General features: G+C 43.9%; 1 protein-coding gene across 1 annotated transcript; it reads left to right on the plus strand.

The window, feature by feature from the left end:
- Nucleotides 1-13,218: 13,218 nt before the first annotated feature.
- Nucleotides 13,219-24,841, plus strand: LOC130550037 (uromodulin-like). Its single transcript, XM_057327375.1, has 12 exons — nucleotides 13,219-13,539; nucleotides 13,620-13,661; nucleotides 13,977-14,039; nucleotides 21,372-21,773; nucleotides 21,857-21,922; nucleotides 22,511-22,615; nucleotides 22,708-22,889; nucleotides 23,121-23,278; nucleotides 23,623-23,868; nucleotides 23,993-24,155; nucleotides 24,390-24,483; nucleotides 24,616-24,841. Exons 1-12 carry the CDS (start codon nucleotides 13,260-13,262, stop codon nucleotides 24,717-24,719), a joined length of 1,905 nt encoding a protein of 634 aa, XP_057183358.1. The 5' UTR covers nucleotides 13,219-13,259; the 3' UTR covers nucleotides 24,720-24,841.

Consider the following 24,841-nt stretch of genomic DNA (forward strand, 5'->3'; position numbering starts at 1 on the left):
ACAGCACAGCTGCCGTAGCGTATATCAATCGTCAGGATGGCATTCGATCACGGTAGCTAACACGACTCGCCGGACGCCTCCTCCTCTGAAGTCAGCAGGTGATCAGCTCCCTGCGAGACACACACATCCCAGGCGACCTGAAGCAGACAGCCGATGCGCTCTCTCATCAGTCGACGCCTCGCGGAGAGTAGCGACTCCATCCTCGCGCAGTCCAGCTCATATGGGAGCAGTTCGGCCAGGCGCAGCTGGACCTGTTTGCCTCCCCGGACTCCTCCCATTGCCCGCTTTGGTACTCCCTGACCGAGGGACCCCTCGGCATGGATACCCTAGCGCACAGCTGGCCGTGGGGTAAGCGGAAGTACGCCTTCCCCCCAGTGAGCCTCATGGCACAGGTCTTGTGCAAGGCCAGGGAAGAGGAGCATCAAGTGGTACTAGTTGCGCCCTATTGGCCCAACCGGACTTGGTTCTCGGAGCTAATGCTCTTGACAACAACTCCCCCCTGGCCGATCCCCCTGGCGAAGGACCTGCTTTCCCAGGGGAAGGGGCACGTTACGGCATCCCAGGCAGACCCCTGGAACTTCCATGTCTGGATGGGACGAGGAGATCCTGAGTGGCCCACCCCCGGTGGTTGGGACATCACTCAGGCTAGGACCTCGGCTAGGAGCTCAGACATCTGCAGAGCTGCGGGTTGAGCTACGCCCAACTCCTTCGCGAGGTTCTAATACCTACGTGTGGAACCGGTAGGACCGGCAGCCTGTAGGGCGTACGCCTGCGAAATCCCTCCCCCCTTCCTCTAGGGGGATCAGCGGCTATTTACGCCTCCCTTCCTTCCCCACTGGGTAAAGAACAGGCATTCCATCCATCACTAGTACCTGCCGGGGAACAGTTGAGTGATCTACCACATAGCTCTAACCGGACCTAGTGCTCCAGACGTGGTAACCCCCCCCCCCGTGTTCCTTCTGATGTACCTCGGCAACCCATGACCTCCCTAGGTGGACCTCCACCTTGCGGTTAACTCCTTCAGTCCGCACGTTTTCCCATGAGTTCTCCCTTGATGGTGAGAACATGTGGTGTCTGCACTAATTCCTCCCTATGGTAGGATAGTGCTCTCTGTAGCGTTTTTCCCCCGGGAGGATTAATGCTACCCAGTGGCCCTTACAGTGCCGGGCGGCTTCTCGCTGTTAGAGAATCAAGGCCTCCACCTGTGACGGCCGGTGGCAGGGGCTTCCCACCATTTTCCAAAAAGCACTGGGACACCCTACCTCTCCACTGGACGGTTACAATTTCGTGCTAGCGCTCACGCCTGACTCGCCCAGGCCAGTCAGCGGCGCTCCGCTAGAGATTGTGACGCGGCACAGCGCTGTGGCGTTTTCCATAGGAACCCCATCTGTCGGCTCGACACAACATCGAGAGACCAACAGAAAGGGAACGTCTTGGTTACGGATGTAACCTCAGTTCCCTGATTGAGGGAACGAGACGTTGTGTCCTTCTTGCCACAATGCTGGCCGCCCGCCGCAGCGGTCGAGGGATGCTCAGGCTCCCCAGACCAAAAAGTGAATGAATGCAGCACGCTGTCTCCCATTTATACCCGGATAACCGGGGGCGGGGTCCGGCATGCAAATTTCATTCACCAATATCATTTGCCTTTTCTAAACTAGTCAGAAGTTGATAGGTTCTCAAGAGCGAACCCCATCTCTAACCAAGACGTTCTTTGTGTTCAACATTTGAGGGGAGATTGAGGGGGTTCATAGTGCCTTACAAGTATTGTATGTTATTGTGTGTGGATTTATAAACATTTATTTGCAGTTTATTTGTGTAATTTAACATGCTTTAGTGTATTTTAAAATATTAAAAAATTCTGTAAAATGGCATTTTAAAAGTGTATTCAAGTACAGTCATTCCATACCTGTTTTTAAAATGACTGTACAAAAACTGCCCCCTCACCTCCATCCGACTTAACAGCTGATGAATTTGCATCTTTCTTCGTAAACCCATGTCTCCTCTGCAAAAACCCAGTACTACCATGCTAAAATTAAAGACTTGTCTGACTCTCGTACTCTCTTTAAAACCTTCTATGCTCTTCTTTGCCCACCTGCCCCCTCACCTCCATCCGACTTAACAGCTGATGATTTTGAGCCTTTTTTCGTAAAGAAAACGACCACCATCAGCAGTCAGTTCTCTGTGCCGCCGCCTCCTGTTCAAGCCCAAAACCCGACACATTGTTCCCCTCTTTCTCTATCCTATCTCAAGGTGATGTCTCCAATGTCATGTCTTCTAACCACCCAACTACCTGCCCGATAGATCCCATCCCCACTCATCTCCTCCAGGCCATCTCGCCATCGGTTGTTCCTGCTCTGACCCATATTGACAACTCGTCTCTCACCACTGGTACTTTCCCACCGTCTTCAAAGAGGCCCTTATTACCACGCTACTGAAGAAACCCACTCTTAATCCTGCACTGTTAGAGATCTACAGACCTGCATCACTCCTCCCCTTCATTACTAAAACTCGAACTTGAACGGGTGGTATGTAACCAGCTCTCATCCTTTCTCACCCAGAACAACCTCCTGGACAGCAACCTGTCTGGTTTCAAGAGCGATCATTCCACTGAGACTGCACTGCTCTCTGTCATTGAATCCCTGAGACTGGCAAGAGCCGTGTCTAACTCATCTGTACTTATATTGCTGGATCTATCTGCTGCCTTTGACACTGTTAACCACCACATACTCCTGTCGACCCTCAAGGCTATGGGTGTCTCTGGAGTGGTGCTGCAATGGATCAGGTCTTACCTCACAGCTAGGTCATTTAGAGTATCCTGGAGAGGAGAGGTCTCTGAGTCCCAACACCTCGACACAGGGGTGCCTCAGGGCTCAGTGCTTGGTCCGTTGCTATTTTCTATATACATGACATCCCTAGGCTCTGTCATTCGGAAACATGGCTTTTCCTATCAAAGCTATGCGGATGATACACAACTCCACCTGTCATTTCAGCCTGACGATCCGACTATCTCTGATCCGACATATTTTTCATGGTATTTCACATCACCAGACTTACATTTGCAGTTCATCTCTGTATTTTAACATGCGTCACTGCATTTAAGAATGGAAAACAACTTTAAGTTTTAATTTTTACATTTTATTTAAGTAGAGTCACTCAATACCTAATTTTAAAAAGACTGATGTCATTTTAAACATCTTTCTCATATTAGAAATTGGAAGCCTTGATCCCTCAACAACTTCAGCAACAACAACAGAGGCAACAACAACCCCAGAGTCCTCATCTGAGCCTATCACAATCACTGGTAAAGTATTGTACTTTTTCCTAAATCTGCCATTAAGATGACAAGAGACACTTTTATTGAATAACTTTCAATTTTTAATAATTGTAGCAGAACTGTATTCCAAGCAAACCAGATGATCAGTTTGGTGCCCGTTTTCACCACTAACTGCTTTTATAAAATGCAATTCTTTGTGTTCAACATTTGAGAGGAGATTGAGGGGGTTCATAGTGCCTTACAAGTATTGTATGTTATTGTGTGTGGATTTATAAACATTTATTTGCAGTTTATTTCTATAATTTAACATGCTTTAGTGTATTTCAAAATATTAAAAAATTCTGTAAAATGGCATTTTAATAGTGTATTCAAGTACAGTCATTCCATACCTGTTTTTAAAATGAATGATGGTATTTCAAAACTCTTCGTCACATTAGGAAGTGGAACCCCTGATCCCTCAACAACTTCAGCTGCAACAACAGAGGCAACAACAACCCCAGTGTCCACATTTGAGCCTATCACAACCACTGGTAAAGTATTGTACTATTTTCTAAATCTTCCATTAACATGACAATAGTCACATTTATTGAATTATTTTCAATGTTTAATAATTGTAGCAGAACTGTATTACAAGCAAAACAGATGACCAGTTTGGTGCCTATTTTCACCACTAATAACTGCTTTCATAAAAATGCATATCTTTATGTGACGGGAGACAGAGGGGTTTATAATGCTTTACAATTATTGTGTGTGGATTTATAAACGGTTTTTTGTTACACATTAGTGAATATGCTATAGTTGATTTTTCTTGACATGCCTAAATGTCATAAGACAAACATTGGATTTTGCAAAAAAAATATCCCGTAAAAAGCTCTAATATTCTGGCAGGTGGGATGTCAGAAAAACAATAAATAACATATATATATTTTTTGTAAAGTGAAATTACAAATTAAAAAAATATTTAAAAATCCTGTAAAATCGAATATTTACAATGTATTTAAAACAGTCATTCAATACCTGTTTTTATAATGACTAATGGTATTTTAAAACCATTCCTAATATTAGAAAGTGGAAGCCTTGATCCCTCAACAACTTCAGCTGCAACAACAGAGGCAACAACAACCCCAGTGTCCACATCTGAGCCTATCACAACCACTGGTAAAGTATTGTACTATTTTCTAAATCTGCCATTTAAGATGACAAGCGACACATTTTTAATTTTCAATAGTTGTTGCAGAACTGTATTACAAGCAAACCAGATGACCAGTTTGGTGCCCATTTTCACCACTAACTGCTTTCATAAAATGCATATCTTTATGTGTTCAACATTTGAGGGGAGACTAATGGGGTTTACAGTGCCTTATAAGGGATGTATGTTATTATATGTGGAATTATAAACATTTTTGTCTCATTTATTAGGGAATATACTATAATAGATGTATCTTGACATGCCTAAATGTCATAAATCAAACATAGAATTTTGGAAATAAAAACGTATTCTGTAAAAAGCTATAATATTCTGATTGCTGGGGTGTTAGAAAAACATTAACTAACATAGAGACACGTTTATTGAATAATTTTAAATTTTTAATAATTGTAGCAGAACTGTATTCCAATCAAGCCAGATGACCAGTTTTGTGAATATTTTCACCACCAATAACTGCTTTCATAAAAATGCATATCTTTATGTGACGGGAGACTGAGGGGTTTATAATGCTTTACAATTATTGTGTGTTATTGTGTGTGGATTTATAAACGTTTTTTTGTTACACATTCTTGAATATGCTATAGTTGATTTTTCTTGACATGCCGAAATGTCATAAAACAAACATTAGATTTTGCAAAAAATGCTTTAAAAACTGTAATATTCTGGCAGCTGGGATGTAGGAAAAACAATAAATAACGTATTTTTTTTGTAAAGTAAAATTACATATTTTTCATGGTATTTCACATCACCAGACTTACATTTGCAGTTCATGTCTGTATTTTAACATGCGTCACTGCATTTAAGAATGGAAAAAAACTTTACTTAAATAAAATGTAAAAATTAAAACTTAGAGTCACTCAATACCTAATTTTAAAATGACTGATGTCATTTTAAACATCTTTCTCATATTAGAAATTGGAAGCCTTGATCCCTCAACAACTTCAGCAACAACAACAGAGGCANACAAACATAGAATTTTGTAAATAAAAACATATCCTGTAAAAAGCTATAATACTCTGGTTGCTGGGGTGTCAGAAAAACATGAACTAACATAGAGACACCTTTATTGAATAATTTAATTTTTTTAATAATTGAAGCAGAACTGTATTCCAATCAAGCCAGATGACCAGTTTTGTGAATATTTTCACCACCAATAACTGCTTTCATAAGAATGCATATCTTTATGTGACGGGAGACTGAAGGGTTTATAATGCTTTACAATTATTGTGTGTTATTGTGTGTGGATTTATAAACGTTTTTTTGTTACACATTCATGAATATGCTATAGTTGATTTTTCTTGACATGCCGAAATGTCATAAAACAAACATTAGATTTTGCAAAAAATGCTCTAAAAACTGTAATATTCTGGCAGCTGGGATGTAGGAAAAACAATAAATAACATATATTTTTTTGTAAAGTAAAATTACATATTTTTCATGGTATTTCACATCACCAGACTTACATTTGCAGTTCATTTCTGTATTTTAACATGCGTCACTGCATTTAAGAATGGAAAATAACTTTAAGTTTTAATTTTTACATTTTATTTATGTAGAGTCACTCAATACCTAATTTTAAAATGACTGATGTCATTTTAAACATCTTTCTCATATTAGAAATTGGAAGCCTTGATCCCTCAACAACTTCAGCAACAACAACAGAGGCAACAACAACCCCAGAGTCCACATCTGAGCCTATCACAACCACAGGTAAAGTATAGTACTTTTTCCTAAATCTGCCATTAAGATGACAAGAGAGACTTTTATTGAATAATTTTCAATTTTGAACAATTGTAGCAGAACTGTATTCCAAGCAAACCAGATGACCAGTTTGGTGCCCGTTTTCACCACTAACTGCTTTTATAAAAATGCATTTCTGTCAGGGATGATACCGGAGTCAAAAGCAGTTTAACAGGTTTATTTAACAGGAAAGATCACAAACAGAAATGGCATAAATGTACTTCCATAACAGGACAGAATATAGGAGGAAACCGGGGCTTGGGGAAATGGCTCGAGCGCTCGCCCGTAAAGACCGTAGGGGAAGGGTGACAAGGCCGGGACTCGCCTCGAGGAAAGAGTAGTCCGTATGTCAGGATAGATGGTACTAGTGAGGCGTCTCCTAAGGGAGAAGCGTGAGACCAATAGTTCCGTTCCAGAGTGTGAGGTAGAGTCTCCAAAAGAGGCGTTAATCCGAGTGTCCCGTTTGCCGGTTGTGAAGTAGAGAGTCCTCAACAGAGACGAAGATAGTTCAACCGAAGCTGATTGTCCGAACCCGCACCCACAGCGGTAGAAGATACCACAGCAACCCAGGCGTCTCGGACCTTTGGTGAAGAGAAGTCTGGCAGGGATAATCTCCCCTTCGGGAGAGAACTCGCTTCATCCTTCCAAAAATGCTGTGGGGTGAGGTCCAGCAGCCGTGGTCGCTGGGTAAACAAGGCAGAAAATGCAGACACCCGGTAGTGGTAACGGCACTGGAGCCAGACAGGACAAAAGGTGAGTACTGAGTAACAAGACAAGATAACAAGGTTACAAGGCAAGATATCACGCCTAGAATGGAAACTAACTTTCCGGACAAGATACAAGAGGGTCTAGACTGGTATACTCGTGCAGCAAACACTAACGACCCGACACAAACTGGGAGAAGCACGAGAAATAAGAAGAGGAGAAAGTCAGTGTGGAATAAGAAACAGCTGGAGAGAGAGAGAGAGCGACACCAGGTGATGCGAAGAGAGCCGAAAGTGGTTCATGATTAGTAGACAAGAGGGGCGGGGAGGGTCAAGAACACGGAGCTGAGCACATGGTGAACTGTCAGGCGAGATCAAGTGTAAACACACACAGAGGACGAACAAAACAGAAGTGCTAGACCCGGGACCCGACACAATTCTTTGTGTTCAATATTTGAGGGGAGATTGAGGGGGTTCATAGTGCCTTACAAGTATTGTGTGTTAATGTGTGTGGATTTATAATCATTTATTTGCAGTTTATTTCTGTAATTTAACATGCTTTAGTGTATTTTAAAATATAAAAAAATTCTGTAAAATGTCATTTTAATAGTGTATTCAAGTACAGTCATTCCATACCTGTTTTTAAAATGACTGATGGCATTTTAACACTCTTCGTCACATTAGAAAGTAGAAGCCCTGTTCCCTCAACAACTTCAGCTGCAACAACAGAGGCAACAACAACCCCAGTGTCCACATCTGAGCCTATCACAACCACTGGTAAAGTATTGTACTATTTTCTAAATCTACCATTAACATGACAATAGTCACATTTATTGAATTATTTTCAATTTTTAATAATCGTAGCAGAACTTTATTCAAAGCAAACCAGATGACCAGTTTGGTGCCCATTTTCACCACTAATAACTGCTTTCATAAAATACATATATTTATGTGTTCAACATTTGAGGGGAGACTGAGGGGTTTATAGTGCCTTACAAGTATTGTATGGTTTTGTGTGACATATTAGTGAATATTTTGTAATTGATGTTTCTTGACATGCCTAAATGTCATAAAACAAATATAGGATTTTGCAAAAAATGCTATAAAAACTATAATATTCTGGCAGCTGGGATGTAGGAAAAACATGAAATTATATATATATATATTGTAAAGTAATATTACAAATAAAAAAAAATATTTGAAAATCCTGTAAAATTGTATATTTACAATGTATTTAAATACAGTCACTCAATACCTGTTTTTAAAATGACTGATGGCATTTTAAAATCCTTCCTCATATTAGAAAGTGGAAGCCTTGATCCCTCAACAACTTCAGCTGCAAAAGCAGAGACAACAACAACCCCAGTGTTCACATCTGAGCCTATCACAACCACTGGTAAAGTATTGTACAATTTTCTAAATCTTCCATTAACATGACAATAGTCACATTTATTGAATTATTTTCAATTTTAATAATTGTAGCAGAAATGTATTACAAGCTAACCAGATGACCAGTTTAGTGCCCATTTTCACCACTAATAACTGCTTTCATAAAATGCATATGTTTATGTGTTCACCATTTGAGGGGAGACTGAGGGGTTTATAGTGCCTTACAAGTATTGTATGGTTTTGTGTGGATTTATAAACGTTTTTGTGTGACATTTTAGTGAATATTTTGTAGTTGATTTTTCTTGACATGCATAAATGTCATAAAACAAACATAGGATTTTGCAATAAATGCTGTAAAAACTATAATATTCTGGCAGCTGGGATGTAGGAAAAACATTAAATAACATATATCGAGCGAGTTCCCACTTCAGCAACCCATAAGTCTGGTAATCAACTAGATCTTATCTACACACAACACTGCTCCACTCATCACTTCCAGATTACCCCGCTGCACACGTCGGATCATTTCCTCATCACTCTTGATCTCGACCTAACTTCTCCAGACACTACACATGCTTCCCCACTGGTCACATTCCGGCGCAACCTACGAACACTCTCTCCATCCCGCTTATCCTCTGCGGTCTCCGCTACGCTCCCTCCCTCTGATCACCTCTCTCTCTTGGATACTAACAGTGCCACCGACACTCTTTGCTCTACACTAACCTCCTGCTTAGACAACCTATGCCCTCTAACATCTAGACCATCTCGGGCATCCCCTTCTTCCCCCTGGTTATCTGATGTTCTCCGTGAGCATCGCGCCACACTCAGGTCTGCTGAGAGAAAGTGGCGCAAATCTAAAGAACCCGTTGACCTCGGTCTCTATCAGTCTCTCCTCTCTTCTTTCTCTGCTGATGTCTCCTCTGCAAAAACCCAGTACTACCACGCTAAAATTAAAGACTCGCCTGACTCTCGTACTCTCTTTAAAACCTTCTGTGCTCTTCTTTGCCCGCCTGCCCCCTCACCTCCATCCGACTTAACAGCTTGTGATTTTGCCTCTTTCTTCGTAAAGAAAACGACCACCATCAGCAGTCAGTTCTCTGTGCCGCCGCCTCCTGTTCAAGCCCAAACCCCCGACACATGCTCGTTCCCCTCTTTCTCTATTCTATCTCAAGATGATGTCTCCAAGGTCATGTCTTCTAACCACCCAACTACCTGCCCGATAGATCCCATCCCCACTCATCTCCTCCAGGCCATCTCTCCATCGGTAGGTCCTGCTCTGACCCACATTGACAACTCGTCTCTCACCACTGGTACATTTCCCACCGTCTTCAAAGAGGCCCTTTTTACCCCGCTACTGAAGAAACCCACTCTTAATCCTGCACTGTTAGAGAACTACAGACCGGTATCACTCCTCCCCATCATTACTAAAACTCTTGAACGGGTGGTATGTAACCAGCTCTCATCCTTTCTCACCCAGAATAACCTCCTGGACAGCAACCAGTCTGGTTTCAAGAGCGGTCATTCCACTGAGACTGCGCTGCTCTCTGTCATTGAAGCCCTGAGACTGGCAAGAGCCGCCTCTAACTCATCTGTACTTATCTTACTGGATCTGTCTGCTGCCTTTGACGCTGTTAACCACCACATACTCCTGTCGACCCGAAGGCTATGGGTGTCTCTGGATTGGTGCTACAATGGTTCAGGTCTTACCTCACAGGTAGGTCATTTAGAGTATACTGGAGAGGAGAGGTCTCTGAGTCCCAACACCTCGACACAGGGGTGCCTCAGGGCTCAGTGCTTGGTCCGTTGCTATTTTCTATATACATGACATCCCTAGGCTCTGTCATTCGGAAACATGGCTTTTCCTATCAAAGCTATGCGGATGATACACAACTCCACGTGTCATTTCAGCCTGACGATCCGACTATCTCTGATCCGACATATTTTTCATGGTATTTCACATCACCAGACTTACATTTGCAGTTCATCTCTGTATTATAACATGGGTCACTGCATTTAAGAATAAAAAAACTTTAAGTTTTAGTTTTTACATTTTATTTACATAGTCACTCATTACCTTATTTTAAAATGATTGATGTTATTTTAAACATCTTTCTCATATTAGAAATTGGAAGCCCTGATCCCTCAACAACTTCAGCTGCAACAACAGAGGCAACAACAACCCCAGTGTCCACATCTGAGCCTATCACAACCACTGGTAAAGTATTGTACTATTTTCTAAATCTGCCATTGAAGATGACAAGCGACACATTTTTAATTTTTAATAATTGTTGCAGAACTGTATTACAAGCAAACCAGATGACCAGTTTGGTGCCCATTTTCACCACTAACTGCTTTCATAAAATGCATATCTTTATGTGTTCAACATTTGAGGGGAGACTAATGGGGTTTACAGTGCCTTATAAGGGATGTATGTTATTATATGTGGAATTATAAACATTTTTGTCTCACTTATTAGGGAATATACTATAGTAGATGTATCTTGACATGCCTAAATGTCATAAAACAAACATAGAATTTTGTAAATAAAAACATATCCTGTAAAAAGCTATAATACTCTGGTTGCTGGGGTGTCAGAAAAACATGAACTAACATAGAGACACCTTTATTGAATAATTTAATTTTTTTAATAATTGAAGCAGAACTGTATTCCAATCAAGCCAGATGACCAGTTTTGTGAATATTTTCACCACCAATAACTGCTTTCATAAGAATGCATATCTTTATGTGACGGGAGACTGAAGGGTTTATAATGCTTTACAATTATTGTGTGTTATTGTGTGTGGATTTATAAACGTTTTTTTGTTACACATTCATGAATATGCTATAGTTGATTTTTCTTGACATGCCGAAATGTCATAAAACAAACATTAGATTTTGCAAAAAATGCTCTAAAAACTGTAATATTCTGGCAGCTGGGATGTAGGAAAAACAATAAATAACATATATTTTTTTGTAAAGTAAAATTACATATTTTTCATGGTATTTCACATCACCAGACTTACATTTGCAGTTCATGTCTGTATTTTAACATGCGTCACTGCATTTAAGAATGGAAAACAACTTTAAGTTTTAATTTTTAATTTTATTGAAGTAGAGTCAGTCAATACCTAATTTTAAAAAGACTGATGTCATTTTAAACATCGTTCTCATACTAGAAATTGGAAGCCTTGATCCCTCAACAACTTCAGCTACAACAACAGAGGCAACAACAACCCCAGAGTCCTCATCTGAGCCTATCACAACCACTGGTAAAGTATTGTACTTTTTCCTAAATCTGCCATTAAGATGACAAGAGACAATTTTATTGAATAACTTTCAATTTTTAATAATTGTAGCAGAACTGTATTCCAAGCAAACCAGTGACCAGTTTGGTGCCCGTTTTCACCACTAACTGCTTTTATAAAAATGCAATTCTTTGTGTTCAATATTGAGGGGAGATGAGGGGGTTCATAGTGCCTTACAAGTATTGTTTTATGTGTGTGTGGATTATAACATTTATTTGCAGTTTTATTTGCTAATTTAACATGCTTTAGTGTAATTCAAAAATATAAAAAATTCTGTAAAATGCATTATAATAGTTTACAAGTACAGTCATTCCATACCTGTTTTTAAAATGACTGATGGATTTTAAACTCTTGTCACATTAGAAAGTGAAGCCCTGTTCCCTCAACAACTTCAGCTGCAACAACAGAGGCAACAACAACCCCAGTGTCCACATTGAGCCTATCACACCACTGGTAAAGTATTGTACTATTTTCTAAATCTTCCATTAACATGACAATAGTCACATTTATTGAATTATTTTCAATTTTTAANAAAAAATTCTGTAAAATGGCATTTTAACAGTGTATTCAAGTACAGTCATTCCATACCTGTTTTTAAAATGACTGATGGTATTTTAAAACTCTTCGTCACATTAGAAAGTAGAAGCCTTGATCCCTCAACAACTTCAGCTGCAACAACAGAGGCAACAACAACACCAGTGTCCACATCTGAGCCTATCACAACCACTGGTAAAGTATTGTACTTTTTCCCAAATCTGCCATTAAGATGACAAGAGACAATTTTATTGAATAATTTTCAATTTTTAATAATTTTAGCAGAAATGTATTACAAGCAAACCAGATGACCAGTTTGGTGCCCATTTTCACCACTAATAACTGCTTTCATAAAATGCATATCTTTATGTGTTCACCATTTGAGGGGAGACTGAGGGGTTTATAGTGCCTTACAAGTATTGTATGGTTTTGTGTGGATTTATAAACGTTTTTGTGTGACATTTTAGTGAATATTTTGTAGTTGATTTTTCTTGACATGCATAAATGTCATAAAACAAACATAGGATTTTGCAAAAAATGCTGTAAAAACTATAATATTCTGGCAGCTGGGATGTAGGAAAAACATTAAATAACATTTTTTTTTTGTAAATTAAAATTACATATTTTTCATGGTATTTCACATCACCAGACATATATTTGCAGTTCATGTTTGTATTTTAACATGCGTCACTGCATTTAAGAATGAAAAAACTTTAAGTTTTATTTTTTGTATTAATTGTAGCAGAACTGTATTCCAAGCAAACCAGATGACCAGTTTGGTGCCCAATTTCACCACTAATAACAGCCACATGGGGTCGATCAGTATGTTTTGGGTTCATTTTTCAGGATATGTGCGGCACACCTGGTTTGACTTCAATTGAAAATGTCTTGCAATATGTTGTTTTATTGACTTTTTAATTTCTAAAATGTTTTTTTTCTTCTTCCTTTTAGCCCCTTTTAAACATCCTGTTAAATTTTCTGTTACAGTTCCTTTCACCAGTCCAAATGCCGACCCCTGTGATAGCTTTACCAGTCTGTACGATTTTTGGAGATCCACCAGCAATTATAATTACTTTTATTATTACCATGGAACTTGTGACTATAACATGTACTGGAATGGCTGGTATAGACTTTTCTATTATGGACAGGGTGCTCAGATGCCCGAGTCATGTGTAAGTTCAGGCTCATGTGGGACTTCTCAACCACTGTGGCTCAATGGCCATCACCCACAGCCTGAAGATGGAGTGGTAACCCGGCAGGTCTGTGGTTCTTCTTATTCGAATGGATGCTGTGGTTACTCCTATTCCATTCGAGTTAAAGCTTGTCCAGGGGATTACTATGTCTATGAGCTTGTCAGTCCAACCTCCTGTTCTGCGTACTGCACAGGTAGAGAGATTTACACTTTTACAATGACTTTATTTGATTTACACTTAAGAAATGACTCTTAGTTATATGCATTTTTTCAGAGGTTAGAGACCTCACTACATCTGTGCCCCCCACAACCACTGGTAAAGTACTTTACACTTTAATTAATAATAAGAAAGCTGGATCATTTTTGATTTCTAAAACTTATAATTTTTTTCATACATCTTTATCATTCGTCTCACAACTATAGGTGTAGTTCTGCAAACTATTTATTTTAAAATGTAAAAATAAATAAACGGTTAAATTTACTTAAAGGCATATACTGTAGACTTGGGTTTAAATTAAATAAATATTAAAGAAGCATTTAAAATGTGTTATGTGATAATGTAAGTTCAAGTATTTGCTATTGGTTTACACTTGAAAATGACTGGTGGTTACGTTATATGCACTTTTTTCAGAGGCTGACCCAACAACAACTTCATCACCTACAACAGACTTCACTTCATCCTTCACAACCACCGGTAAAAAAAACTTTAATATGAAGCTGCAGACAATTTTTTTCCAAAAATTTATATTTTTCCATTAATTTGTATAAATCCTCTCAGAACTATGACAGTTGTACTCAGAGCCATTGAAAAACAGAGTAACGACAGTCGTACTCATCTCCGTGTGGTCGCGTGGTTCATGCAGCGCTCAATAGTTCCAAACAAATCTGTGCTGTCAACCTATTTGATTCGATTTTAGTGGGACAGACAACAGCAACTATATTTGCATAAATTTTGATAAATATATTAGCACATTGTGTATACTGAATACTACGTTGACTACATTTATAGCAGCATTTTGTCTGGGGAGTACGTCTTGGTTACGGATGTAACCTCGGTTCCCTGATGGAGGGAACGAGATGTTGTGTCGAACCGACAGAATGGGGTTTGTCTTGAGAACTTATCATCTTCTGAGTATTTAGAAAAGGCCAATGAAAATTGGCGAATGAAATTTGCATGCCGGGCTCCTCCCCGGATGTTTGGGGTATAAGAGGGAAGCCGGCGTGCTCATTCATTCACCTTTGGTCTGAGGAGCCTAAAGCATCCTCCCCCGACTGCTGGGGTGGGCGGCCAGTGTTGTGGCATGAGGGACACAACGTCTCGTTCCCTCCATCAGGGAACCGAGGTTACATCCGTAACCAAGACGTTCCCTTTCTGTCGGTGTCTCGACGTTGTGTCGAACTGACAGAATGGGGTTCCTATGGAAAACGCCACAGCACTGGGCCGCGTCACAATCTCTGCGGAGCGACATTGACTGGCCTGGGCGAGTCAGACGAACACGCTAACGTGAAATTATGACCTTCCAGTGGAGAGGAAGGGGGACCCAGAGCTTTCCACAAAAAGTTGGGAAGCCCCCTAACGCCGGCCGTCACGGGCGGAGGCCTAATTCTCTAAATGGCGAGAAGCCGCCCGGCACCGTACGGGCCACTGGGTAAGCATTATTCCCCCTGGGGGAAAAACGCTGCAGAGGCCACTACCTACCGTAGGGAGGAATTAGTGGAGACACCACATGGTCTCACCATCAGGGGAGAACTCATGGGAAGAATGTGCGGACTGCAGGAGTTAACCGCAAGGTGGGAGTCCACCTGGGGAGGTCATGGGTTGCCAAGGTGGGAACCATTCATGAGGATACATCAGACGGAACAGCCCACGGAGGGGGGGTTACCACGTCTGGAGCACTAGGTCCGGTTAGAGCTATGTGGGAGATAACTCAACTGTTCCCCGGCCTAAGGGGGCAGGGCTGCTCTGCCCAGCCTGTCCCCTGGAAGGGTGCTTAGTGATGGATGGAATGCCTATTCTTTACCCGAGGGGAAAGAAGTGAGGCTGGATCGCCACTGCTCCCCCCGAAGGGGGAAGGGCTTCCGCAGGCGTACGCCCAACGGCTGCCGGTCCTACCTGTTGCCCTGCAGGACGCGGGCTGACACCGGTTCAACGCGGAGGTTGTAGAACCTCGCGAAGGTATTGGGCGTAGCCCAACCCGCAGCTCTGCAGATGTCTGCCAGAGAGGCGCCCTGAGCCAGTGCCCACGAGGAGGCGACACCCCGAGTGGAGTGCGCCTTAACTCCTAAGGGGCAGGGGCGATCTTGCGACCGGTATGCCAAGGATATGGCATCCACGATCCAGTGCGCCAGTCTCTGTTTGGAACAGCTCTCCCCTTCTGCTGACCTCCAAAACAGACAAAGAGCTGCTCAGAGCTTCTGAAGCCCTGCGTGCGGTCCAAGTAGAGCATGTACTGGACACAACACGGATGGGGTTGGGTCTTCCTCCCCAGTGGGGAGCGCTGCAAGTTCACCACCTGGTCCCGGAAGGGAGTGGTGGGAACCTTGGGCACGTAGCCGGGCTGTGGTCTCAGGATAACGTGAGAGTCTCCAGGCCCGAATTCTAGGCAACCCGAGGACACAGAGAATGCTTGTAGGTCCCCTACCCTCTTGAATGAGGCGAGCGCTACCAGGAGGGCCGTCTTTATCGACAGGCGAGAAAGATCGGCCTCTCCTAGGGGCTCGAAGGGGGGCCTCTGGAGGCCCTGCAGGACCACTTCGAGGTCCCAAGAGGGTACGGGGCGCGGGCGAGGCGGATTCAACCGTCTCGCGCCCCTCAGGAACCTGGTGACCAGGTCGTGCTGCCCTAGAGACTTACCAGCAACTGGGTCGTGATGTGCGGCTATAGCGGCAACATACACTTTCAGTGTGGAAGGGGAGAGGTTCTTCTCAAGTCTCTCCTGGAGAAAGGACAGTACGTACCTGATCGAGCATCTCTGCGGGTCTTCTCCGTGAGAAGAGCACCAAGACGAGAAGATGCGCCACTTGAAGGCATACAGTCTCCTAGTGGCCGGAGCCCTAGCCTGTATGAGGGTCTCTACCACCGCCGGGGGTAGGTCGCTCAGGATCTCCTCGTCCCGTCCAGGGGCCAGACATGGAGGCTCCAGAGGTCTGGCCTGGGATGCCAAAACGTGCCCTTCCCCTGAGAAAGGAGGTCCTTCCTCAAGGGAATCGGCCAGGGGGGAGTTGTTGTCAGGCTCACCAGCTCTGAGAACCAAGTCCGGTTGGGCCAATAGGGCGCAACTAGTAGCACTTGATGCTCCTCTTCCCTGACCTTGCACAGGGTCTGTGCAATGAGGCTCACTGGGGGGAAGGCGTACTTCCTCTTGTCCCGCGGCCAGCTGTGCGCAAGGGCATCCGTACCGAGGGGACCGTCGGACAGGGAGTACCAAAGCGGACAATGGGTGGAGTCCGGGGAGGCAAACAGGTCCACCTGCGCCCGACCGAACTGCTCCCATATGAGCTGAACCGCGTGAGGGTGGAGTCGCCACTCTCCGCGAGGTGACCACTGACGAGAGAGCCTGTCTGCTGTCTGGTTCAGGTCGCCCGGGATGTGTATGGCTCGCAGGGAGCTGATCACCTGCTGACTCCACAGGAGGAGGCGTCGGGCGAGTCGTGTTAGCTGCCGTGATCGAATGCCACCCTGGTGGTTGATATACGCCACGGCAGCTGTGCTGTCCGACCGGACCAGCACGTGCTCTGCCCTGCACGAAGGGTTGGAACCTCTTCAGCGCAAGTAGCACAGCTCCACAACTCTAGGCAGTTGATGTGCCATCGCAGGCGGGGGCCCGTCCACCCCCCGCACTGCATGCCCGTTGCACACAGCACCCCAGCCTGAAGGGAGGCATCCGTCTTACACGAGTGCTGTACTGTAGGGCCTCCCTGGGGCCTCGATACAAGTCGGGTGCGCGGCTGATGCCTAGTGCGGTGTGCCACGCTCTCCAAGGAACCCGACTCTGTAGCCAGTGTTGGAGCGGTCGCATGTGCATCAACCCGAGGGGGACCACCCCCGCCGAGGATGCCATGTGCCCCAGGAGCCTCTGAAAATGTTTCAGGGAGACCGCCGGCTGCCTGAAAACTTCAGGCAGCGTAACACTGACCGGGCACGCTCTGTAGTCAGTCGTGCTGTCATGGAGACAGAGTCGAGTTCCATACCGAGAAAGGAGATGCTCTGCGCGGGGGAGAGCTTGCTCTTTTCCCAGTTGACCTGTAGCCCCAACCGATCTAGGTGCCGGAGCACCAGGTCCCTGTGTGTACACAACAGATCTCGCGAGTGAGCCCAGACGAGCCAGTCGTCGAGATAGTTGAGTACCCGCACACCTTCTTCCTGAGGGGAAGAAGGGCGGCCTCCACGACCTTCGTAAAGACACGTGGAGACAGGGACAGACCGAAGGGGAGGACCCTGTACTGATATGCCTGTCCCTCGAACGCGAACCGCAGGAACGGCCGGTGTCGAGGGAGGATCGAGACATGAAAGTACGCGTCCTTCAGGTCGATTGCCATGAACCAGTCCTGACGCCTGACGGACGCCAGGATGCGCTTCTGCGTGACCATCATGAAAGGCAGCTTGTGTAGGTGCCTGTTCAGAACACGCAGATCCAAGATAGGGCGCAACCGCCCGCCTTTCTTGGGGACAATGAAGTACGGGCTGTAGAACCCGCTGAACATCTCGGCCGGTGGGACGGGCTCGATCGCTCCCTTCACCAGAAGGGAGGCGACCTCCGTCCGAAGTATGGGGGCATCCCTGCCTCTGACTGAGGTAAAAAGGATGCCCCGGAACTTGGGCGGACGTGTAGCGAACTGAATCGCGTAGCCGAGACGGATCGTCTTCCTCAGCCAGCCTGACAGTCTGGGAAGCTGAGACCAGGCTCCCAGAAGCTGTGACAGGGGGACTAGAGGTTTGATCTGCTTCATCGCCCCCGCGGAGGGTGGTTCGATGGCTAGCAGTACGGATTTTTTGCCGGGGGAGGACCCCGGGGAGGAGATCGGCTCTGCTGTTTTTCCTGCCTGGCGATTGTCCGGATCGACGCACTGTCTGTCTGAGAGTGCTGAAGGCTGGTGTTTATACTCGACATTGCGCTTCGCCGTGACGCAACGTCGAGTTGCCGTCCACCGTCGACCAGAGGGTGGGAACGGCTGTGAAAACCCAGAGAGAGAGGAAACTCTTTTTGTGAGGAAGTGGGCGCTGCCCCCCCAGGGGTCCCCAGCTGATGGTAGGACGGGGCAGGAACCGTCCCTATCTGACTTCCCAGCAATGTGGCTGGGGTCGGGCCCAATGGTAGCCTCGATCCCCCTGAGGTCTTCCCATGACGGCTGCTTCGCCGTGGCTGCTGATGGGGCGATGGTCTCCTCTTCGCTGTCTCCTCCAGGGGGGGCGCCTGAGTGGGGGGCACCAGAGCTGGAGGGCGTTGAAGAGGACCAGGGCTGCTGGGAAGCAGACAGTGCACGGGACTCGACGGCCGAGGCGGCCGAGTTGCCGCACGGAGGACTGCTTCTTACTGTCGAGAACCCTCCGGGGGAGGCCGCGTGCGGGTCTCGCACGCCCCCCCCGACGGGTGGGAGGTGAGCGGGGCCGCTGCGGCTCAACAGTAACCCCAACCAGCCCCCCCTTGCGAGACGGGAGCGTCGAGAAAGCGGACCTTCTCAGCGTTACTCATCTGCGCAAGGATTGGCCAGAGGAGTTTCTCATGGACCTGCTCGTAGAGCAAGGTCGGTGACGGCGCGGAGTTCCTGCATAAGCGCTGGGTCGGTCTTACCCTCGTGGAGCTCTCTCAACGCCCTGGTCTGGCAGGAGCCATAGCGTGGAGAGAGGAGGCAGCTTGGTCCGCCGCAATGTAAGCTCTCGACACCAGAGATGCCGAGACACCACATGCTTTGGACGGGAGTCTAGGTCAAGCTCCCCCAGGTGGCCGCCACCTACGGGCACGAGTGCACCGCGGTGGCATACTCCACCTGGCGGACACCGACATATCCTCCAGCTGTCTCAACCTCGAGGGAAGAGAGGGTGACAGAACTTTGTTTGACATGAAACGTGCCGGGAAGGGGCGTTCCAGGTCTTACAAAGTTCCTCATGCACTTCCGGTAAACACGGCACTGGGGGTGGGCGCGGCTTGGGGCAGCGCTCAAACCCGAGGCGCCATGTAACCAACAGCGAGCACCGGGAGAGGCAGTGCGGGCACTGCAACCCAACACTCACAACCCAACACTCACGGCGGCCCGGGAAAGCATGGCCGACATCTCGACTTCCGCTTTTTCCTGGGCTCGACCCCCTGAGGGAGGGAGCCCGAGGAATCGTCGGAGTCGGATGGCAGTACGTCACCCCCCGATGCTGCAAGAGACATCTCATCATCACGCATTGTGTCCGAATACGTGATTGAGGAATAAGACGGCGGACCGTCTTTTTTGGGGAACGGTCAGACAAGCGAAACGAGGTGTGAACGGTCCGTGAGCCGTGGCTGGCGGATTATCGCTCACAGTAATCCTCATATCACCCTCGCTGCTTGCCATAGCGGACGGCAGGGCCGTAGTCCTGCCGCCACGGAACGGGGAGCAAACGAGGTGGTGGCTGAGTCCCGTGGGAACACAGCCACCTGTGACGCAACGTCTGAATCGTCACCACCCGCAGTGCGGGCAGGACGTATCCACAACGTCTGCCCCAGCGTACTGGAAGCAGGCATTGTGTCCGTCCCCCTCCTCGATGAGTGTGTTGCACCCATGAGAACAAGACAAGCCACGCTGGAGCAATTTGCTCCTTTAGAAAAGGAAATTTGCTCGAACACCTCCGGAACTGCCGAGACGCCCAGGGGAGAGTCACTGCAGGAAGGGACCGTCCGCTGTCCACGTCGTAGATTCCAGCAGAAAGAAGGATCACCAAGATAGTAGAGAAGCTCACCAGATGCGTAGGCTCTGAAGAACAAAAGGTGAATGAATGAGCACGCCGGCTTCCCTCTTATACCCGGACATCCGGGGAGGAGCCCGGCATGCAAATTTCATTCGCCAATTTTCATTGGCCTTTTCTAAATAGTCAGAAAATGATAGTTTCTCAAGACAAACCCCATTCTGTCGGTTCGACACAACCGGTGTCGAGAGACCGACAGAAAGGGAAATGTATTTGTTCTGATGAACACAGAGAAAAATATTTGGAAGAATGCTTGCAACCAAACAGTTCTTGGCCACCATTGACTTCCATAGTAGAAATACATTTCTTTGTTCTGTTGAACACAAAAAAATATATATATATTTTGAAGAATGTAGGGAATCATACAGTTCGGGCGCACTTTTGACTAAACCATTGTAATTTTTCCTACTATGGTAGTCAATGGTGCCCCATAACTGTTTGGTTACAAACATTCTTTTAAATATCTTTCTCTGTTTTCTTCAGAACAAAGAAATTAATCCAGGTTATGAACAACTCGAGGGTGAGTAGACAGAATTTTCATTTTTTAATAATAATAATTATTATTCATTTAATTTATATAGCGATATTCTGGGTACTCAAAGCGCTTTACATCGAAGGGGGAATCTCCATTAACCACCAACAATGTGTAGCATCCACCTGGATGATGCAACGGCAGCCATATTGCGCCAGAACGCCCACCACACACTAGCTTATTGGTGGAGAGGAGAGTTATTTTGGGGTGAAATGTCCCTTTAAATTTATCTGGACTTCGCTTGAATTGATCAAGGAAGATTAGATAATGAATACTTGAACATACATCTGCATATTAAGAACTAAAAATGACAAAAAACAGCTTTGTAAATTTTTTTTATCTTTTTAGCTCATTTGTTTACATTGACGGGGCAGGGTTTATGCTCCATATTGCAGCCAGCCACCTGGGGGCGATCAAAATGTTTTGGGTTCACTTTTCAGAACATGTGTGACACACCTGATTTTACTTCAAATGAAAATGTCTTGCAATAAGTAGTTTTCTATGACTTTGTTTATTATCCTTTAGCTGTTTGTAACCATTCCTAAAATTTTCTGTTTTAGTTCCATTCATCAGTCCGAATGTCGACCCCTGTGACAGCTATACCACTCTGTACGATGTCTGGAGATCCACCAGCAATTATAATTACTATTATAAATATTACTACGGAACGTGTGACTATAACTTCAAGTGGAATGGCTGGTATAGACTTTTCTTATATGGACAGGATGCTCAGATGCCGGAGTCATGTGTAATTTCAGGCTCATGTGGCACTTCTCAACCACTGTGGCTCAATGGCCATCACCCACAGCCTGAAGAGGGTGTGGTCACCCGGCAGGTCTGCACTTCTAATTGGTATGAGTGCTTTTGTTACTCCACCCATTCCATACATGTAAAAGCTTGTCCAGGGGATTACTATGTCTATGAGCTTGTCAGTCCAACACTCTGCTCGGCATACTGCACAGGTAGAGACATTTACACATAAACAGTTACTCAGGTTTGTTTTGAAGAGTTACAGATTGTTATGTAATATTCTTACTTTTTTCAGAGGTGAGACACCTCACAACATCTTCTCCTACAACAGAGTCCACAACAACTGTGTCCACAACCGTCGGTAAAGTATTCTACTCATCTCGCACTGCTCACAAACAAGTTTTTCTTGCCATCCATAGGCTCACTTGTCTGAAATGTTTTTTATGATCTTAAAAACCTTTTGATCTGAGGAGATGCTGTATTTATTGATTTTGTTCATTACAACACAAAAATTTTTTTAAAATAATGTTTTCAAATTCGCGTACTCCAAAACAAGGTGAGACTTCAAGGAAAAGGAAAAGCAAAGGGGTGGCTATTTTGAAGAACTAATATTAACTAAAATGTGGAAGAGAATAAAATCAAAGAGTGACCCTAACCTTTTGAACTGAAAAAAAAAACATTTTTTTCAGTTTTTTTACAGATTTAATGTAACAGCTGTAATTTGTTTTTCAGATTTTTCATGTATTTTTAAAATACAGTCAAAAACTAAAACTACAATTACAGGAAAGGACCCTAAATGTATAAGAAAACTTGTTATTTTACAGTTTATTTCTGGCGCCCCAGCTGCAAGAAAATTTCATTTTTTTAACGGGATTTTTTACAGTGTAGTGTACATACTGTATTACACAAAACCAAACTGAACTAGTTCTGTACATGTTAACCATAACAGACCCCTGTGCTGAGGTCAATTGTACTGATGGAGAATGGTGTGGAGAGAAAGACGGAATCTACGGCTGTTTGTGTAGCCATCCCAAATCTAATCCTGACTCTTACGGTTGGATTATTAACTTTAATAAAATATATTGTCTTTCCTGCATTGTTTTCTTCTTTTCTGTGAAATTTCAGTAATATTTTCTTTTATTTCAGATTCCGTTGAAATTTGCGAGAGCAGTTCTGGCTTTTTCTCTCTGTCCCGTTGTCAGCTTTTTGAGGATGGTTTTTCTACTGAAGTCTTGCACCTCCGTGATCCTAGTTGCAAAGGAACGGTCCAAGATGGCAGAGTGGAGTTTCGTTTTGATAACAATAATTTGTGTGGTACAAATCTTGTGGTAAATTATATTTTACAGTCCAACATGTATTATTTCACTGATTGAACCTTCAAATCTAAATGGCTTTGTATTAATTCACAAACCTCAGTTTTTATATAAATACATTAAAAATGTAAGGTTAGCCATATAGCCAAACATCAGCTATAAGACTTCAAGAGAACACCTAAACACCCATTTTTGTGATCCACGTGTGATACTAAAACGTTCTAATGTTATGGCATTACTATACAGGCGAATGGCACCCACTTCATCTATGAGAATGTTATTTTGGGGAATGTGAAATCAACTCAACTCAGCAGCAGGAAGAGTTATCTGAATTTGACTTTTTCCTGTATATATTCTCAAACGCAAACCTTTTCCATGAATGCACAAATCAACCCTCTGGAGAGGTGAGACTCACTTCAGATGACATACTTCTTTCTTATTTTGTTCAATTAATATTAACAGTACCTAATCGTGGTATGTGTCCAAAACAAAGTGGCTTTAGACAGCATACAGTGATTTTGCTGTTTTGTCATTTTTTCGCAAAATGTCCACAAGGAGGAAAATGTTGATTATAAATAAAGTTGCATCTCAGCTCTGGGAGCTCTCCAGATCACCAGGGTCCATGACAACCAGACAATGCACTATGGAGAACTTTACTTGGTTTTTGGAACAAACTATAATTTCCACAAAAAAGTTATATGGTTTTTGTAGTATATTTGTGTAATCTTAACACTGAACATTTCAACAGCTATTTGCACAAGACGATTCCTGCAGGTCAAGGCACATATAGGGTCAGGATGGTTCCATATCAGGATCCGCAATTCTCTCAACCCTTTAATGGCAGTGTGAACATTGAGGTGAACCAGCTGGTTTTTGTGGAAATTAATGTTGATGAAATTGATGGGCAACAGTTTGCATTGCTAATCGACACATGTTGGGCAACTCCTGTGAATGACCCTCTTTATCATGTCCGATGGGACCTGATTATTGGAGAGTAAGAGTTATTATATTTATTTTATATTTATTGATGGGATTTGGGACAAAATTTGGTAATGATTGGGCTATAGAAGACATTTACAAGAATTTACAAGATTGCAATGTTGTTCAAATATTCTCAGGTGCCCTAATTCAAAAGATGGCACAGTTGATCTGGTGCAGAATGGTGTGTCCACATCAAGCCGGTTCTCCTTCAGGATGTTTACCTTCACTGAAACCTCTGAAAGCATCTTCTTGCATTGTTCCATTCACCTTTGCCTTTTAAAGGACAATGACTGCTCAGCGGTGAGTTTGTGAAACCCTTTCTGATCATCTCCATCTTATGATTTTTTTATTTCTTGAAAGAATTGCTTGAATAGGTTGTCATGGACTTGCACTGTTTTTTACAGTGCTGGCCAATATAATGTTAATCTCCAAAAAAGATGATTGAAGAAGATTGATCTGAATTAACTAGTATTGGTTTTAATTTTAAACATTTTGAAAGATTCATACAAGCTTTCTTATATTTTTTTATTTTAGCACTGTGCGTCTTATAGAAGACGGAGGTCTGTGGATTTCTATGATAGCTCGTCCATATCTATGGGTCCTCTGAAGTGGCCTTTAAAGACAACAGGTTAAAAGTTTTACCTTTAATGCAGTTAGTTTAACAGTGTGGTGCATTTTCAGACTCATTTATATATTTTCTTTATATATATTTTATTATATATCAATATTAAATATAACTGCATTACATTATCTGTTGCAGACACATGGGTGACAGACCGAGTGGATGTATCTAGAGCCTCAGCTCTTTGTGGTTCTTTGGTGGCTTTGTTTATCTTTGTCTTTAGCATCCATAACCTCTTATAGTACATTTGAACAACAATAGAAAATATTTAATAGATTTGCTTAAAATTCTACACTTTAAATATTCCTAATTGTAATGGGGCCTGAAAATCACTTGACATTGTTAAATCCCCTTCCCACATTTC

This window comes from Triplophysa rosa, unplaced genomic scaffold (assembly GCF_024868665.1).
Source record: "Triplophysa rosa unplaced genomic scaffold, Trosa_1v2 scaffold222_ERROPOS91263, whole genome shotgun sequence".
In the NCBI taxonomy this organism is placed as follows: Eukaryota; Metazoa; Chordata; class Actinopteri; order Cypriniformes; family Nemacheilidae; genus Triplophysa; species Triplophysa rosa.

Bases quoted from the DNA above. Each gene is read 5' to 3' on its own strand.
- LOC130550037 (XM_057327375.1), top strand. From the start codon at position 13,260: ATGTACTGGAATGGCTGGTATAGACTTTTCTATTATGGACAGGGTGCT. The intron at 13,540-13,619 runs GTAGAGAGATTT...GCATTTTTTCAG, and splicing joins CTGTTCTGCGTACTGCACAG to AGGTTAGAGACCTCACTACA. The intron at 22,616-22,707 runs GTTGGATTATTA...CTTTTATTTCAG, and splicing joins ATCTAATCCTGACTCTTACG to ATTCCGTTGAAATTTGCGAG.